This window comes from Taudactylus pleione, unplaced genomic scaffold (assembly GCF_031769625.1).
Source record: "Taudactylus pleione unplaced genomic scaffold, aTauple2 ptg000333l, whole genome shotgun sequence".
Taxonomy (NCBI): Eukaryota; Metazoa; Chordata; class Amphibia; order Anura; family Myobatrachidae; genus Taudactylus; species Taudactylus pleione.
Genome location: NW_028284734.1, coordinates 10,855,589 through 10,874,777, shown reverse-complemented (window position 1 = coordinate 10,874,777; position 19,189 = coordinate 10,855,589). Strand labels below are relative to the sequence as shown.

Sequence of the window (19,189 nt, the reverse complement as noted above, 5' to 3'; positions counted from 1 at the left end):
TGTGTGGGTCTCCCCTGTCCCACACAGAAACTGCTGTTCACCAGTGCCACCTCTGGTGATACTGCCACATATCCACCTCCCCAGCTTGAAACCCCTGGGTTCAGCTACATGGGACGAGGCATTCTCATTGCGAAGTCCCTCTTCACTCTCCTCATGAGGGAAATTCACTGCATCTATGGTCCTACAGACTCTTGCGATCTCTGGGGGTCACATCCTTCAAGTTCCAAAGGTAATTTTTCTCCTTACATTTTTCCTAACTTTATGGTACCGATGGTGGTACTTGCTTTCTTTATGCAGTACTTGAGGCTCACCCTTGGGTACTGCAACAGGCATTAAGAACTTGAAGTAACTTTTTCCAAAGCGACATACTTCATCTTTACTCTTGCCACTTAAACCTATTAAAGGCACATCTTTAACCTTCAGCCTTAAAGCCCTGTATTGGCTACTGGCATATTTCACCGATGGCCCCTTGGAAGAAGAGGAGCTAACATTATCCTGAGAGTCACTAGCATCACAACTTCTGGACCTTAGCTTTATGTCAACCGACAATGTACTGGCACAGTCACCCTCAGATTCCAGACTCACGTGTCCACGTAGGATACTTGAATATTTACTCCATTGATCCACATAATTTATCTCATGGCTTTGATGGCCATCTGCCACTTCATTAAGGCATAGATCTCTTGGATTTTCTTGTGCTACCAATTTTTGAGCCTTGAAAATATAATGAACAATTTCAACATGTTCCACCAGCACAGGTTGAAGTTCACTCTCCACAGAGGTCTTTATTTTCCAATTCACTTTAGCTGGACTACTTGCTTCAAGCTTTATCATGTGAGACCACTCCACTTCCTCATAGACAAATCCAGCAGCACTGCAAATTACATCCTGCTTGCATGAAGGCATTGTTTCACATACATGAGTATGATTCTTTATGAGACTCCCAGAATTAACATTCTCCAAGGTTCTGCTTTGCCCTGCAAAACTGTGTGATTGAGTCACCTTCTCACCACACCGAACACTCGGCAACAAGAGAGTCTCATCCTTTGAAGCCATCACTATCTCCATAGACTTCTGTACATCCTGTACCTTTGCTTCACAGGTCATGCGATCACAATCTGTATACGTCAGTTCTTTATTATCAACTTTGGACACAGTTTTGCAATCTGGACCTGTGTCCCTTTTGGAGGACTTCATACCCTCACCTATTACTGCAAGCTGAAAGTCACTGCAAGGAATCTCATCCACTTTTTCCAAGACAGACCCTTAGGAAATTTCCCAACTCCGATACTTCTGTCCCTTCTTGTACACTGGTATTGTTAATGAGGACATCTCTATAGTCCCATTGCTGCTGAAAGACATCATTCTGGAACATCTTACTTAGTTCCCGCAATTCATTGTTTGTCCGTTGCTCATCACACAAGACACTCGGCACTGGTAGCATATCACTCTGCGTGCCAGCCTTTTCAGGATCAACTTGAACCAATCGCTGCTTGTGGTTATGTACTTCTGCCACACTGGGTTCAGCAAAGACATCGGACGCCATTTTAGGTCCAGAATCCAACCTCAGAATGTTATTTAACTTCTTTTCCTCTTCTGATTTTCCCACTACCTTGTGGAACTTTATTTGAGCCGTAGACAGATGCTTTTCCAGCTGGGCAAGTTTCACCATGGCGCTTTCCAACTTGTTCTCTGATTGCCGCAGACTGCGCTCCACAACTTCATGTTCAGCAAGTCTCAACTTTTGTACAATTATTTCAGACTCTGCCACATCCAATTCACTCTGCAACTTCAGTTCTTTGGTACTCCTCTCCACTTGGAATCTTTGCAACTGGTTCTGTGTACTTAGTAAACACTTCTCCAGGTTCGCACTCTGTTCTTGCAACTTCCAAGCCCTGCCATGGGCAAGGTTAAGCTCTCTCTCTAAATATTCACTTTGCTTGGCGGCTTTATGCAGACTTTCCTCCAGGAACACATTTCTTTCCATCAGACATTCTGAAACTGCTCTAGCTGCAGCTAAATTGGATTGGAGAGTTTGTACTTGCTCCTTATAGCTGACTTTAAGACGGACCATCTCCATCTCTTTTCCTTCACGGTCAGTTTTCCACTGAGCGCGAGTCTGCAGCATCTGGAGAGGCTTCGCTTTCACTTCACAAAACTCTAAAGCCAAAGAACTCTTCTCCAATTCACAAGTCTTAAGCTTTACTTGTGTGGATACAATCAAAGAGTCTTTCTCCCTCAACAGCAGAGCCAGACCTGCCACTTTCACTTGTGTGTGCTCCGCATCACTTCAATGTTTCTGGACACCTTCTTTCAATTCTTCTACTTCCTGCTGAAGTACCACACACTTTTGCTGCAATTCCACAACATCTCGCTCTAATACGTCATTCTTTGCTAGGAGCGCATCATTCTCATACTTTGTAGCACTTTTGAAAAGTTGAGCTTCCTCAAGGCATTCAGACATAACTGCCCATTTGAGAACTTAATAGGTTTTTATTTCTTGCTGCTCAAATGCCAATTTCAAAGTGGACAATTCATTCCGATATTTATTTTCAGCTTGTTCATGAACATTTCTCTCATCAACCAATTGTTCCATTAAGTCATCAACCTTCCCAGCATAATACGAATTGCCTTCATTCAAGCTTTACGCATACTGTCAAATTCCTCCAGGCTGATATAGGCCCTCATTCAGAGCCGCTCGTTAGCGGCAGTACGCTCGTTCCGAGCGATGTTTGCACATCTGCGCATGCGTACGCTTTTTAGTACGCATGCGCGAACCAGTCAGTGCGGTCGAAAATCCTTTGTACGCTATATAGCGAGTGCCTGCTATTTTGAGTGACAGAATGAGGCGTATGTGGGTGGTAACAGGGGAAGGTGCTTGAAAATGGGGAGTGGAGATCCGAACGCAGGCGTGCTTAAAGGTCAAAACGGGCGTTTTATGGGTGTGTATATTTAAAACAGCAGCGTCATTGACCACGTCACTGGGTTATTTTATAGCCAGAACTGCACGCAAATTTGTGGTAGCAAACACCAACCACAAGAATAGCGAGCAGTTCATACGCTGGTCGATGTACTCGATTAATCTAATAAATAGCGGACATGACGTAGGATGCGTGCGGCCAGGGGGCGTTTTTAACAAATAAACGAGCGTATGTTTTGCTCGTTCGTTCAGACTTAGAGGTGTGAACACACTGCAATGTGCGTACGGATCATTTAAATAGCCACCCCTTGTTTTTAAACGAACGACCGCAAATAGCGTCCGGCTCTGAATGAGGGCCATAGTCCTTTCTGGACAGACCTTGCACCATACACTGACCACACACACTGACATTCTGCTTTGTAAATATCTCTTTCAACTGAATAACACTGTTTACCCCATCAACTTGAAAGGATTCACCACAAAGGATTTCAAACAGCTTTAAATCCTTTTCATATAACCGACTTTCTTCACATTCAGACTGTAAACTCCAGCCCAGGTTTTTCATCTCTCTAGATTGAAAATGAAACTTTTTAGAATATTTATTTGTTTCCCATGATTCTTGGCCCAAAAAATACACAGAAACAACTTTTTGTTTTCACTGTATTACACTTTGTCTTCATAAGTATTTTTAACAAAGCAAAACATTTTTTTTTCATGTGGCACTACAATTACCAGCATGTATCAAGCAGTCCCAATAGCCTTTCAATAGGAACCTCTGCTCTCTTCACAGACACAGTATATACTTGCACTTTTCACTTGTACAGCATAAAAAACACAGCACCTGCTTTCTTTTCTGTGGAACTACAATGTCCAGCAATCAACACAGCACTTGCTCTGTTCTTTGCAAAAGAAATGTCCAGACCAGATAATTAGACACACCTTGTCTTAACGAGACAGAGAAACACTTTTGTGTGCTTTCAGAAAAATAAATAGTTTTCCCTGTTAACACTGCTGTAACAAAAGTCATAACCTCTTGCATTTCTTTGAAATAACACCTTCGCACATTTGCGAACAATTCTTCTTCCTCTCCAAAGGAAGAGTGCACACTTGCAGAAAACTTTTCGGTTTAACAGACTTTAACTTTTCTCTTCACTCACCACCTTGACTAGCCTTCCACCATGCAGGTGCAGTGAGCCTCCTTACTTCCATTAGCTGCTGTAATCCACTTTCTGCGCAGCTCTTGTTGCGTAGACCTGTGTGCGTAGAATCTTTTGCCCACATTCTTTTCCACCATATTGTGATGTCTTGGGGTTAATTCGCTCGGCAGAGGGTGAATGGGTGCAGTGTTTAGGTGCTTAATGAGGGTCCACACACAGCTTTCAGGTGATGCTTTACTTCCAGCATATGAAATCAGGAAGCAGAAGATAACAAACAAACCTAGCCCTTGTTTAGGGCACTAGCTCACTTCTTCAACCCTCACTATTAAAGTGCAGCTAGTCTGCAAACAAAAGTCCAAAGTCAGCTTAGCCCTGCTTCCTGCAGGTTAACACAGGCTCCGGCCTGGTCTCTAGTTGGCTGGCTGCCACAGCCTCACAGTCTGGCCTGGTTCCTTGCAGGTACCATAGCTCAGTCACAGAGTTTTATGGCCTACCCTGTATCTCACAGGTCTAGGCTCAGGCCTCCTGGCCCCCAATGGCTTCCTGGCACAATGAGCTTTGTCTGACTGTTCTGCCTCAGTCCTCCCCAGACTGAATCCACTGGGCAGCAATTAGGCATCTTCCCACAATGCTTTTCTAGTCTGTGTGGGTGGATCTCCCCTGCCACACACAGAATCTGCTGCTCACCAGTGCCACCTCTGGTGATACTGCCACTATATATATATATATATATATATATATAGAGAGAGAGAGAGAGAGAGAGAGAGAGAGAGAGACAATGAGAGGCGCAGTTACAAGGGCACTCACCAGACTTGACAAGAAATCAGCAATTTATTTGTTCATCTATAGTAAGGAAATTAATTCCAGGTTGCAGTAAATAAGCACCAACGTTTCAGTTTAAGATTGGACCATTATCAAGGCTTGCAATCCATAGTCCATATTCAGTGCAATGTGGACTTAACACGGAGTCACAACATCATCTCCTCACAACAACCATCATGACAAACAGCAATTTGCTCCCAAATGCCAGAAAATGGACAAAAACTGTTGTTTGAACCAATTGTTTAGATCAAACATTTAACAAACTTGTCTGAATGACCATTTTCATCTGTTTTCTGGCATTTAGGAGCAAATTGCTGATCATCATTTACTCCCATACGTTACCAGATTTTCACTCCAACCAATCAACTAGTTTGCTGGTTGGACAGATAATCTTTAGATGTGTGGCCAGTTTAAGATTATGGGGTAAATTTACTAAGATGGGAGTTCTATCTAAAAGTGATGTTGCCCATAGCAACCAATCAGATTCCAGGTATTATATTCTAGAGAAGATGCTAGATAAATGAGAAGTAGAATCTGTAGCATTTTGCATGCAGATACAGTCGCACATAGAATATAGGCATGCCGCATATCATTGTAATCAGCAGAAGCTGCTTGTGCATTCTATTCACATCGCTTTGCTAATAATATGCATTTGAAAGTAAAACGTTGCATTTGAGTTGTGCCACAGCATGCGCACCTCGGACTATTTAACACGCAAGGAAGATGTATGTGGAATGTGGACACGTCTAATATTTATCAAAATAGTCATACATTTTTATAACTAGGATCACATAATATAACTATGTTACACAAATAATATACATTATACTCTGTGCAGTGCAACACACATTTAGCAAAACTCAATTTTACATGGCAAATCAGAGAAATAATGGCCTTATCCCCTTTTCAAGTATTGTACAGTAAGAAAGTTGTCATTACTGATACTTATAATGTTCCCACTGTAGGGCCAAATGTAACAGGGTGAGAGTTTAGAAAATGTGAGTTTAGCAGTAAACTCTCACACTTTTTAAACTCGGCCAATGTAAAACAGGTTGAGTCTCCCATATCCAAAATGCTTGAGACCAAGGGCCTGATTCAGCGCCAGACGTTCTGACAAGAGCGCTCACTCTGAATCAGGGCCCTCCTACCTAAAATTGGAGCGGCCTCCTGGCCACAGCTATAGCGAGCGGCCAAAAAGATGGTCGCGATGGACAAGACCATCGCGACCATCGGGCTTGCGACAAGACCCTGCGGTAGGGTCTCGCTGCCGCAAGCCCAGGAGTGCTTTTGGCTCTATCACAGCCAAAAGCACTCCCACTGACATGACTAGTGATGTCAGTGGGGCCGGACCCAGACAGTAGGCGTTCCCATGGGAACGCCTCCGTCTGGGCAGCAACGCCCCCGGCACGCCCACCAAAGGGGGCGTGCTGTCACTCACCATTGACATCACGCCCCCTTTGGTGCGAGACCCATAGCGACGGCTGGCCGTCGCTATGCGGGTCTCATGCATGCGCACGACGGAGCTCCCTCCGTCGTGCGCATGCGCACTAGGGCACCATCGACCTGCTTGCGAGCGCTCACGAGCGGGTCTGAATTAGGCCCCAAGAGTACTTTGGATATCGGAATATTCCGTATTTTGGAATATTTGTATACCATATTGAAATGTCTTAGGAATAGGGCCCAAATCCATACACAGAATGCATTTATGTTTCGTAAACACCTTATACACACAGCCTGCAAGTAATTTTATACAATATTTTCAATAATTTTGTGGTTCAAACAAAGTTTGTGTACATACATGAAATCAATTTATGTTTCATATACACAAAGCCTATAGGTCATTTTATACTTTATTTTTTTAATAATTTTGTGCCTTAAACAAAGTTTGTGTACATTGAATCATCAAAAAGCAAAGGTTTCACTATCTCAGTCATGCTGAAAATATTCCATATTTCGGAATATTCCGTATTTCGGAATATTTGGATATGGGAGACTCAACCTGTACAGTCTGAGAACGCAAACTCTCATGCTTTTAAGACTCAAAAAACTGTCACGATTTAAACTCTCACCCAGATGTTTTCCCATTTTGAATATAAAACTCGACCAATGTGACAGTTTACTGCTAAACACTCACATTTTCTATACTGTCACCCTATTACATTTGGCCTGTAGTGTTTGTTAACCCCTTTAACTGTGTGGTTCTTCACTACTACAAAAGAGTTGAGATTCAACTTAGCAGTTGTAGCAGCAGATTGATATTTGCATGTTCATCAGATGTGTTTCAATGTGCATGTACTAAGAAGAGCACTTTCACTTGTGTTTTCATATAATTTCACAACAAATTCCTTGACGGGAACCACACATCTTGCTCCACGTATTCCTTTCGCATCCTGGAGGTCGGCAAACATTGATACTTGATTATCATATATGAATTATCATAATGACCCATAACAATTCATCGATATTTCAATGCTAACCCTACTGTAAGCCCCAATACCAATACAAAGGAATACAGTACTGAAACAAGACAAATAACATGACAAGATATGGTAAAATATTGTACGACAATCACATTGCAGTGCTACAAGCTGAATACCAATACAAAGAAATGCTGTTACAGAGAAATAAAATCTCTGCGTATACAGTACTGTACATACCTCTGCAATCCAGGTAGTGTTCCCGCTAGGCTGTTTTAGCGGGACGCCACGCCCTGCCTGATTTTAAAGGGGCAAAATGTGCCCTGTCCTTTCAGCAATCACCCCGATAAAACGGCCTGCCCTGTGCCTTTCTCATCAGCAGGCGCAGTGTCCCGTGGGTGGGAAAAGCTGCGGTGAGCTACAGTATCTCCACCGGGTGAATAGATGGCGTGCACATGCGCACGCCATCTTTTCACCATGAGGGGAGACCTTGGGGGAAGCCCAGAACCTCTGTAAGTGCTGGGCACGCCCCCAAGTGTGCCGAATTGGGGGCATGTCCCTCCCAAGCTCAGCCACACTCCCTTTCTGAAGCGCGCGCCGGTACTCCGTGCCTGGACCCTTTGCGCCCATTCCGCAGTCTAGCGGGAACACTACCTGGGGACCATTTGTTGCAGCAGAACGTGCCATCTTCACACAAAGTCACTCCAGCAACAATGGAGAGACATCAATATTTACTCATGGTCTTGTTTGTGCCAGATATTCTGCTGGCCTTACTGATAGGCATGATGCTTCTTCCCATTGTCCACCAAAGCCATGTGTCTCCAGTTAACTAGAGGTTCGTGCTCTCCCTTGGAGAAACGCACAGATCTTACTGCCATGTTAGTTACATATACTACGACTCAAGCAATGCGAAGAGCTGGGCCTGCGCAAACTTGCGTCTACTGTAATTGTGCAACATTTATGAATCTGTTGCATATAATACAGTACAACGGGGTAGATGTACGAAGCAGTGACAAAAGTGGAGGTGTGCCAGTGGAGAAGTTACCCATGGCAACCGATTAGCTTCTACCTATCATTTTATAGAATGTACTTGATAAATGCTACCTCAAAGCTGATTGGTTGCCATGGGCAACTTCTCCGTTGGCACACTTCTCCACTTTCTCACTGCTTCATACATCTACCCCAAGATGTGGCACTGCCAGTGACTTATGAATTTCTAGCACATACAATTCTGTACAGAAACAACATAATGTCACCAAATCCATCCAATTTATTTTGTTAAAGTCCATTAGAAAAAGTGATAAAGAAACTGTGCTATCCTTGCTAAATCAGAAGAAATATCATTGGAAATAAAACGCAGCCGTCTAAGCAAACACAGGAATCCTAGATTGGTGAAGGATTAGTACATAAATCTTTATCTGCACAGATGACATTTCTCAGAATATCAATTGTGTTTGATGATTCCTTCATGTCAGTCATGTTTCCAGGTTAAGCTCAATAGGCATAAAGGAGATAAAAGCGGATTCTCATCATTGATGTGAATAAAGGCAAGTCAAGATAAAGTCACATAATATATTTCTGCATCTTGTCAGGTGTATAACAGAGAAAAAAAGCACTATCCAGTTTTATCCCACTTTGTCACCAACATAGGGCAAAATACAAATACAATATTAAATCCATATAATTCAGTGAAAAGTGAACAGAAAAAACTTCAAATCTAATGTAAGAAACCTGTGGCTCACAATTTGTTGTGGAATTACAATTCCCAGCATGGCATGAGAGCTTGTATGTTGGCTAACTGACAGCTATTACGGAATAAACTAGACAATCAAGCAGGAGCGCTGACATAAGGCAGGGAGCACAGAGTTATAAAAATAAACACATGTAAAATTATAACATGACATTTAATAATACATACACGGAGTATAAAACATCATTACAAAAAAACTGTGTAGGTACTATACCAATACAAATACAGTCAGTCCAGATTTGCACTGGCATAGTAGATTGCGAGACAGGTTTTTTGTTTATGCAAGCAGCTGGCAGCACCTATTTTATTTATGGTACTGAAACTTGTACATACACAGTGTGTTCTAAAGATGTTTTATGTCTGAGTATGTATTATCAAAAATGTCATGTTGTAATTTTACATTTGTTTATTTTTATAACTCTGTAACAACTTTTGAAGTTGTGTCCCGTTACAAGACTCCTTTATCAGAGAAATCTTAAAGTGTTTCTCCACTCTTTATCAAATAGACATCCATCCCCCCCCCCCCCCGCCCTATTGGCTAAAACCTATATAGTGATGATCCTTGTTAGAAATAATCCATTACTATTACCCCTATAATCATCCTTCACATGCATCACCATAGAGCTTAAATAACTAGCAAAACCATATGACAGCCTGTGGCCAGGATACAGCAGGAAAACAATAATTTAACAGGTTGACAGACCTGCATGTCAGGATGCGGCCTGGGATCGGTCACTACTCACCTCCGCGTCGGCGTCCTTGGGCTTAGGTGTTCAGTCGCTGGCAGTAGAGGTGAGTGGGGGCTGAGTATTCTCCCCGGGGTCTGCTAGGGCTTCTGTGCGTGCGTCCTGGTTCCGGGGTGCCGGGCATGGGCACAGCCATGTTGGTCCATATCACCTGACTAGTCTCTCCAGGAACAGGAAACTGCTGTTCAACTTCGCTGTTCCAGTGACTGTGATACTCACCAGTGTTTCTTCGTGTTTACTCCTCAGTGTGTTGCTTCAGCCTTCTTGCTGTTCTCCAATGTTATTTGCATCAGCTCCCTGGCTGACTTCCAGTGTGTCATTTTAGTTCTCTCACTGAACTTCAGGTCTTTACATAACAGCTCCTATGTTGTTATTATTGTGCTGTTCAGTTCCCCAGCTGCCTCCCTGTGTTACTGGTGTCAGCTTTCATGCTAATTACTAGTTAGCTTTCAGCTGAATCCTTTACTCGGTGCATTCCTGTGTTACATTCCCCTGTGTTCTCAGTGCAAGTCAGCGACTGGTTCCTTTACAATTCCCAGTGCATGCCTGTGTTACATTTCCCTGTGTTCTCAGTGCAACTCTGCAACTGGTTCCTTTACAATTCTCAGTGCATCCCTGTGTTAGATTTCCCTGTGTTCTTAGTGCAAATCTATCAATTGTCAGTGTAGTCCTGTGTCTACATTTCTCAGTGCAACCTAGCGACTGGATCCCTACATGTTCTTAGTGTATTCCTGTGTCTACATTTCTCAGTGTAACTCTGCGATTAGGACCCCTACCAATTCTCAGTGCAAGTCTGCGATTGAATCTCTATCAACTCCCAGTACATTCCTGTGTCTACAATCCCTGTGTATATCAGTGCAACTCTGCCTCCGAATTATCTCCAGTGACTATCCTGATTCTAGTGTCTTCTAGTGTTTACTCATCTCTAGGGTTCCTAGTGTTAATCCGTGCTAATATACTTTTTAGTCTTCCTGCCACTCCCAGGTACCTGTCCAGAGAGTCGCGACCTGCTCACTTGGTGCAGCGAAACCCATATCCCATCTGGAGGGGTCACTGGTGAAGACCACCAAGTGAGTTAGACTCCGCGCCTCTGGGCAGGTCTAGCCAAACCTGGGTTTGGCCTCAATAGGGAGAGACCCTAGTACTGTCATTCACCTGCTTGTTCACTAGTCACCCTAACCCCCTGGCTTCTGTCCTTACCTGAAGAACTTCCCATAAGGTTCCTGACACTGCATCTCTAGAGTATTCTCTGACTTCCTTGTTCCACTATAGTGAGCTACTATGTGATAATATTTTATGGCGCAAGACAGCCGCCAAGATTAGATGATAGCGATAACCCACTAAATGGTTGTCAGTTCAAAGCTGGCAATTTTTTTTTTGCTGAGATATCTTTAGAACATTCCGATTATGGAAGATGGACCTTTAAATTTAAAATTTGAGCTAGAGGAGACTTTTCATAAGAAGCATACGGATCCCACATCTACATATCTATCTAATTCCCTAGAGTAACACAGATATAATTTGAAATATATGACTGTTATTAGATATTGTGGTGAAAGTTCCGCTTTAATCACATGGAAATCTATGGAATTTCAGGATAATATGATAAGAAGAAGAATTGTCACCTGTTGAGGAATATACTGCTGACATCATCATGGCTGATCGGTGGCTTCTTGGAGCTTGCAGCCATCCTCAAGGGCCGGAGGAAACAGTTCACAAGAATATAAAGCTGGTGCACATATTCTGCCTCAGCCTCAACCATGTTAAATACAATCTGATTGCGCTTTCTCATGCTCTCTGCATGTGGGGAACAGATATAGTCTTGAACAATTGTCTTCCATTTCCTCCTGCAAAGCCATCCACGCATGAAGCTCTGAACCTGGACAAACACACCATGTTAGTGACATACACAGGTATATTCATACATATATACATCATCATTTGTTCAGTATACTGTGCAAACTGTTTTGAAAATTGTACAGTGCAGGAGATCCATTTAACCAGTATGGCTGGGTACACATTACACAAAATAGTGCAAAATAACATTTTGAGGTGGTTCGGAACGATATATCAGGGACATTGTCTAATATATACCCACGATTGTGTGCTCCCGCGGGTGGCATGAGGCATCGTATGATTGGTCATGCAATATGTACATCATATACAAACAGATGCTGCCATATATTTCCTATAAATATGACCGATAATGAAGCTGGCAATGTGAAGAAAAATAAATTAAATTAAATAAATTGTTTTAAATTGCTAGTTTACCAAATTTAGCATCCAGTAGTATTGATTTGCAAACACAAGTCGAAGAGGGTTCAATTAAGGCCATAGCTTTGGTGAGAATTCAGAAACAAATTGGACCTGCCAGATGTTTCCTAATTATCTGGTCATTGACTTGATAGTGACAGCGCATTTTTCCTTCATTATGATCTAGACAAAGATCAGCGGCTCATCGTAGGGGGAGAGCAGATGACATAAGTGTCTCATTATTTGCACACGAGAAAGATGTCAGTAAGCTCCATCCAGCAGATTGGAAAAGTTTTGCTTTTTGTGTAAATGCTGCTGTTGTCGGTGCCTCTGAGGGGTAAATTTACTAAAGTGAGAGTTTTTAGAATTGGAGATGTTGCCCATAGTAACCAATCAGTTTCTAGCTATTATCTTCTAGAAGAGAGAGATTCAAGTATTACACAGTAGTCAGTACACAAATAATCAAATGATATGAATTATAGGTGCTGTACCCAGTTTGTGCCAGTGAGACTGGCTACCAACAGTACATGCAAGTGCAACAAGCCACAGACATTCAGGTGTGGTAGGATATGTCGACAAAAACACTGCATGTTCGTCCTAATTCCACCACGATGTTGACGCTGTTAAATTGCATCAGTAGTTTTACAGTTATACAGCTGACAGTGTTGACATGCTGTAATTAGCATTTTAACAAAGTCGACATAACAGTGCTGTTATTATGGTGACGACAAAATTGTCTGCAATGTTCTTGTGGACATTATAAATGCATACCCAAACACCCCTTCATAGATTTTTGAAAGACATTGAAAATGCAACAAGACAAACCACTGTCACATAGTGATTGATGACAAATGCCACCAGGGCCGTAACTAGGGTAGTGCGACCTGTGCCATGGCACAGGGCACCGCAGGGCAGGGGGCGGTGTTCAGGCCTGTCAATTTTCCTGTTTATTATCATTCTCACTTGTAGCTTCCTCTTCTTTTAACCTCAGCATCTCCTGGCCTCCTCTATCTCTTCCCTGGCCCTTCCCCATGAAGCCATGGCCCTTTTTTAGGTTCACTATTTTATGCCACTATTTAAAATAGGGGGGGGGCACCAATGCTCTCTCTGGCACAGGGACCAAAAAGTCTTGTTACAGCTCTGCCTGCCACAATTGAAGCCACAATCTAGAGAGTAAAAAAACAACTGAACAAGCAATACTAGTAATATTAGGTTTAGTGCACCAAACCAAGATCAACTGTATGAATTTCAGCTGCTGTATTTATGACTCTATAAATCAGGGGTGGGGAACCTTTTTTCTGCCGAGGGGCATTTTGATATATATAACATTATTCGCCACAATCGCCGATGACTACAACAATGCCTGGAGCATCCTGAGGAATCTGTTCCCCATTTCAGCTGTAAGGGCAGCGGTGGGACCGTCTGTAGTGTCCTAAGGACGGCCCAGACAGCACTGCTGCAGAGATTCTGGCTGCAAGGTGTCATTGTAGGCACCCAGCTAGCCAGATGAGGCTTGCCTAAAAAAGCTCAGAGGGCCAGACCAAATGATTCCGCGGGCCTTACACGGCCGCCGGGCCTGAGGTTCCCCATCCCTGCTTTAAATACTTTCATGTGCTAGTCCTATCTGTGATCCTTCTCCTACCACACCACAGGGCAGAATAAACCGATTTTATCCCAGCAGGCAGATGAAGTTTTCCTCTCAAGTTTTTCATCTCAAAGATTGTATCTCTAAACCTTGTTCTTTTGGAAAATGGCTGCTCTGCCATGAAATTTGTCGCAAATATATAGCTGCGACTTCGCTCATCTCTACTTAATAACATTCCGAAAACAGCAAAAGGAATATGAAAATTATAGTACAGGAAAATAAATGTAAGTGATATGAGTACAAGGAAGTTAAAATAAAGAGCCTTGTATACTGGGGTGAGCATATCAGTATAACAAAATACACAACACACAATTTATGCAAACTTGCTCTGTTATACACCTACCAAAACGTATTTATTTTCCACACTTATTTGGTGCTCGCAATGTCAATAGTGAGAAATAACTAACAGAGCTATACATGGGAGTGTCCGTATAAGAATAGCGCAGGTGTCAATTACATTTATGCAGCTAGACAAGAACATGTAAATAATGATTACCATACTGACTTGTGCAGATGTTTGAGGGACGATTTGGACCAGATCATGTCATCTCACAGCAGACGGTCCATCACCAAAGAAAAACTAAGAGCAGTGGACACTTATACTGCTTATATTAAATCCATTTCTGTTGATTGTATGATTACACTGAATGTTAATTTATTATCAAAAGATCTGGCTGATGTATTCAAAACACAGCTGGCTGCTTATAAGAACGATTACTTTATATAGGCACGGTAAGCTTTGTACAATGGTAACGCTTTACTCATCTGATTGACAGAATACCTTCTTGATTTTCTTGATATCCGGATCCTCCTCTTCGTGGTTGATGTGGTAAGGGCGCATCCGTTCCTTGGTTTTATTGAGGGCTACAATCTGACACAGAAAACATTCCCATGAGACAGAAACATTTGCATATTACGGTGAAGGAACACAGGGATCGATTCAGACCCGCTTGCTAGATGTGTATGTTCGCTAGATGTGTATGTTCGCTAGATGCGTATGCAAATTCGACTAACTGCAAGGCAGGCGATCGCACGGCAAGGCATAAGCACGCCACCTATGTCTATATAGTGTATGCACCTGTGTATGCAGACGTCCACCAGCCTGTCTTAAGACGCCCACTTCCGCACGTCATCTCCAGGAAGTGTATGCAACCTTCGGTACCTTCGGAAGCGAATGCAGCGCTTGTGGCTGACCATACCCTACCGCAAGCACTGCGAGGGCTTCAGTGTCAAATTCATAGATGACGTGCACTATGATGCTGCGTATTAATTATGCACGCCTCTAAAACGGAGTTGAGATGCTCAGGCACGCCTGCGTTCGCACCTCCACTCTCCCGTTTTCAAAGATCAACCTCTGTAACCACCTACAATCGGCTTCTCCTGTCACTCACTTAGCTGGGCAGTCTATGCGCAGCGAGCGAACGCTTCCCGCTCAGACTGGTTCGCGCACGTGCACTGCCATGCGTACTCATGCGCACAATGCAAAATTCGGTAGTATGCAAGCGAACGCTTCCTAGCGAGCGGGTCTGAATCAGGCCCACAATACAATAAATACATGAAGCGTTATGGTGGATCTAAACTGCAAGATGGAAAAACTTTTTTTTGTTTAAGTAAACGTAATACAAGAAAGATTTATACACACACAAGAACATTGCAAGCAGGTAAGGTAAGGTATACTGATTTACATCAATTCTATAATCTCATTATTTGCTGCCGTGATCAGTACAGATGTGTCCACAAACATCTCACCTCCTAAAAGTCGCGTTAAACATAACGTGTGAGTGCCGCGCGGCATGCATTAAGAGGGCTATTCTGTGGCCACTATACTTATTGCAATAACTTAAATCCCTGCAACGCGAATGGTAGAAATTGCAGTGATTTCATTGGTTGAAATCCCCACAATTCCCCAAAGAGCCTACTGCACACCAATGAAAGTGGCTGCGATCTCAGATGCATAATTATTCACATTGGAGGCCATGCCATGCAGAGAATCAGCACCTAGCATAGGGCTGGTTCAAGTTTCGATGGTGTGTCCGATGGTTTCATCTAAAGTTGCACCAAGCGTTACTGCAGCTTCTAAAGACATTTAAAGTGGTCGTCTCAATCCCTGCACATGCAGACGCACGGATGTACACCAGGGAAGGGTCTGTAGCGGTATTTGCATAATGTCACAAGGGCAATACCGCCAAAGCCGCACATATGGGCGCTGCATTGTCAGTGCAGAGTTACCAGCTGTCCTTAACATTCAGGGACAGTCCATGGGTTTTATGCACAGTATATATCTGTGGAAATCATTATCCCTGGAAATGTTCCCATTCACTACTACTATCTATCATCTCACTAAAACTACTCTCTTTTTCCTCATCTTTGATGTAAATGTTGTTACTATTATTATGTTTACTTTCTATTACATTTATACTATAATTTACTATTATTCTCTGTGTAAATAAATGGCAAAATTGTGAAAATCTATCCTTAATTCTGCTGCTTGCCTCATTTTCCTCTCTTGTAACTCTACCACAGCTGCCCCTCTCTGCCATGGCTCCCTTTACTACAGGGAATTAAAATCAAACTCCTATCCCAGATCCGTGCATGCTGCACCTGTCTGCCGCTACCCCCCCAGGTCTTGGCTGCAGCTAACGGCCGCGACTTTCCCCGCGGGGCCCACCACTGCTACTGCCCGCATTGGCCAGCCATCTTGGTGCACCCAAGTGAAGCCACAGTAAGTACACCTGCTGGAGGCTCCTACTTAGGCTGCGAAACAAGTTGAAACTTCCTATCTCTATATAATGGCGGATTCATGAGGTAATAGTTTAAAATCTGTAACTTTTTAATTTACCTGAACCCCAAAAGCACCTACACTGGAACAATAGCTACCTAATAAAACAAACCCCAAGTCTAAATTCGCCCCCTACCCTGAGTTATGCCTTTCCAAAAATCCCCCATAGACAACAGCAGAAAAGTGCTAAAAAAACAACATGGGCAATGCGCTATGATCGCATCTGACTGCAATGGAATGTGTTTCTACACAATGTAACACACACTGAATGAATAAAAAAAGGGATATTTTACTTCTTAAAAATGGAATAGATACATCACACACAATACATTACACACAATACATATAACATATAAAAAAATTGTATCAAAATAATTGCTTGTGTCAGATAGTAAATCTTCTGTTGAGCAAAGAATAAGTGATACAGTTAGATGTAACAAATCAGTTCAATTGTGTCATTTCCATGGAATGAATTAGTACTGTCTTAGGGCCTGATTCAGACCCACTCGCGAGCGGCTGTCCGCTCGCAAGTGGGTCGATGGTCTGCACTGAGCATGCGCACGACGGAGGGAGCTCCGTCGTGCGCATGCGCCAGACACGACGAGCGAAGGACTTTCCTTCGCTCGTTGTGTCCGATCAAAGGGGGCGTGCTGTCAATGTTGATTGACAGCACGCCCCCTTTGGTGGGCGTGCCGGGGGCGTGCCTCCCTGCCGGGGGCGTTCCCACGGGAACGCCTCCCGTCAGAAGCTGGCCCACTGACATCGCTAGTGATGTCAGTGGGAGTGATTTTGGCTCTGATAGAGCCAAAATCACTCCGGAGCTTGCGGTTGAAAACCTCAACCGCAGGCTCTGGCTCGCAATTTCGATGGTCGCGATGGTCACGACCATCGCGGCCATCAAAATGCACGCTCGTATAGCCTGTGGGTGGTGACCCACAGCTATACGAGCGTCCAGGAGGACGCTCCATGAAAATGGAGCCCGGCCCTCATGCAGAGCGTGCGCTCTGCTCAGAGCGTACGGCTCTGAATGAGGGCCTTAGTTCTTTATGCACTGTTTGAAATTATTGCGTTCTCACACCTGGAATGAGTATAGATTATCTGTATTAATTGACTTAGGTTTGAGGATATCGTGCTGGCGTCCCAGCATATAATAGTGATATTAAAGATAATCAATTTGGAGTTATAAAACTTCTATTCTGGAATGAATAATCCTGTAAAAGGATATGTCCATCAACACAATGGAGATATAGCGGCAGATAAATAGATGTCTTTCTCTCCGTATGTTGGAAAGGAGAAAGTGTGTCTTACCGCTACTGGGAGGGATGCAGCAGCGCTCTCCCAGATGGATACAGTCACTATGGGGAGCTGAATGTCGGCGTGCCGTGGGATCGGTGGCTCCGCTGTATGCGGCTGTGAAATCAGCTCCGGAATCCCGCTGTCACAATGCGTGTGGCAGTGTTCTCCCGATTGGATGTGATCACTGCGGGGAGCTGGAAGGTAATGCTCTGTGTGCGGCTGTTCGGTCAGCTCCGAAATCCCGCTGGCACGATACGTGTGGCGGTGCTCTCCCAATTGGATGTGGTCACTGTGGGGAGCTGGAGGGTATTGCTCCGTGAGACTGGTGTCTCCGCTGCCTGGAGCTGTGTGATCAGCTAGGGAATTCTCCAGAGGTACAGGTGCAGGTGTGTAGAACGCAGTGGAAGGACTGGACGGCAATGAGCACCGAGTTTGAGAACCTGTGTACTAGGCACACTATCAAAAATGTCTTACACATATGTTTATCACATACAGTATAGCAGGAGCTGCCGTTCCTGTCACATAAATCTATTGATTTGAATGTTTTATCACCATTAATCTCTTAATCACTATACTCAGGGGGTTGCCATGGCAATTTAGTGTGAACAGGCCTCAGGGGAGTAATCCATTTTGATCTCATGCCTGGGAAACATACTATTCCAGCTGCTAATATCTCCTGTTAAACATTCCAGAAAATAGTACACATACAGAGGGCATACATGTCTTATCAGAAAATCCCAGGTGAGATCTAATAATATCCCTCTGGTCATTTTAAAGCAATATAATATGCAGTATTAATTTCCTATACATGCATGATAGTTATGATTGTTTAGGCGAATTTCTGAAACGTACCCAAAAGGAAAACATTGAACAATTGAACAGGATTCCCACTGGAAACTTTGCCACAAACTTCAGTTACCTTTAATGCAATATGGTATATCAGGCCCAACCACAGCAAAGATTAAAGAAATCAATCAAAGCACACGATCGCTGTAGCTTCTACCAAATTACCCTAAAACAGCAGGATTTTAATAATGCCTTAATTTTTTTTTCTTTGATGATTACAATACGTTTATTTATTTTTTTGCAATTTTGTACAAACCGTTACAAATTCTCTCAGGGGCAATAACGTAAAATATTGCTTAAAACAGTGGTTCCCAAACTTTTTTGCATCACGGCGCACTAGAGTATCAGCATTATTTCCATGGCACCCCTGGGCCAAAAGTTTCGCAATGAGAGTTTCAGCAAAAATTAAATGTAGTAAATTGTGCTTGTATGTCACCCTTAGGTTCAGTTATGTGGTGGTTTACAGGGCTGCGCTGATTTTTTGATTGGCAGCCATTAGCACTGGTTACTGACTAAAAATAATTTTATTTGGTACTGAACCACTAACCCATGGCATTC

General features: G+C 43.2%; 1 protein-coding gene across 2 annotated transcripts in view; it reads right to left on the bottom strand.

Annotated features, from left to right (window-relative positions):
* The window catches only part of RASGRF2 (Ras protein specific guanine nucleotide releasing factor 2), a 357,153-nt gene that overhangs the window by 160,382 nt on the left and 177,582 nt on the right, over window positions 1-19,189 (bottom strand). For both annotated transcript variants that reach the window (XM_088443784.1, XM_088443785.1), the window contains exons 4-5: window positions 14,492-14,581; window positions 11,438-11,691 (exon numbers count right to left, since the gene is read on the bottom strand). In XM_088443784.1, the coding sequence (XP_088299910.1) occupies window positions 11,438-11,691; window positions 14,492-14,581 (344 nt within the window). The remainder of the gene's footprint in view (window positions 1-11,437; window positions 11,692-14,491; window positions 14,582-19,189) is intronic.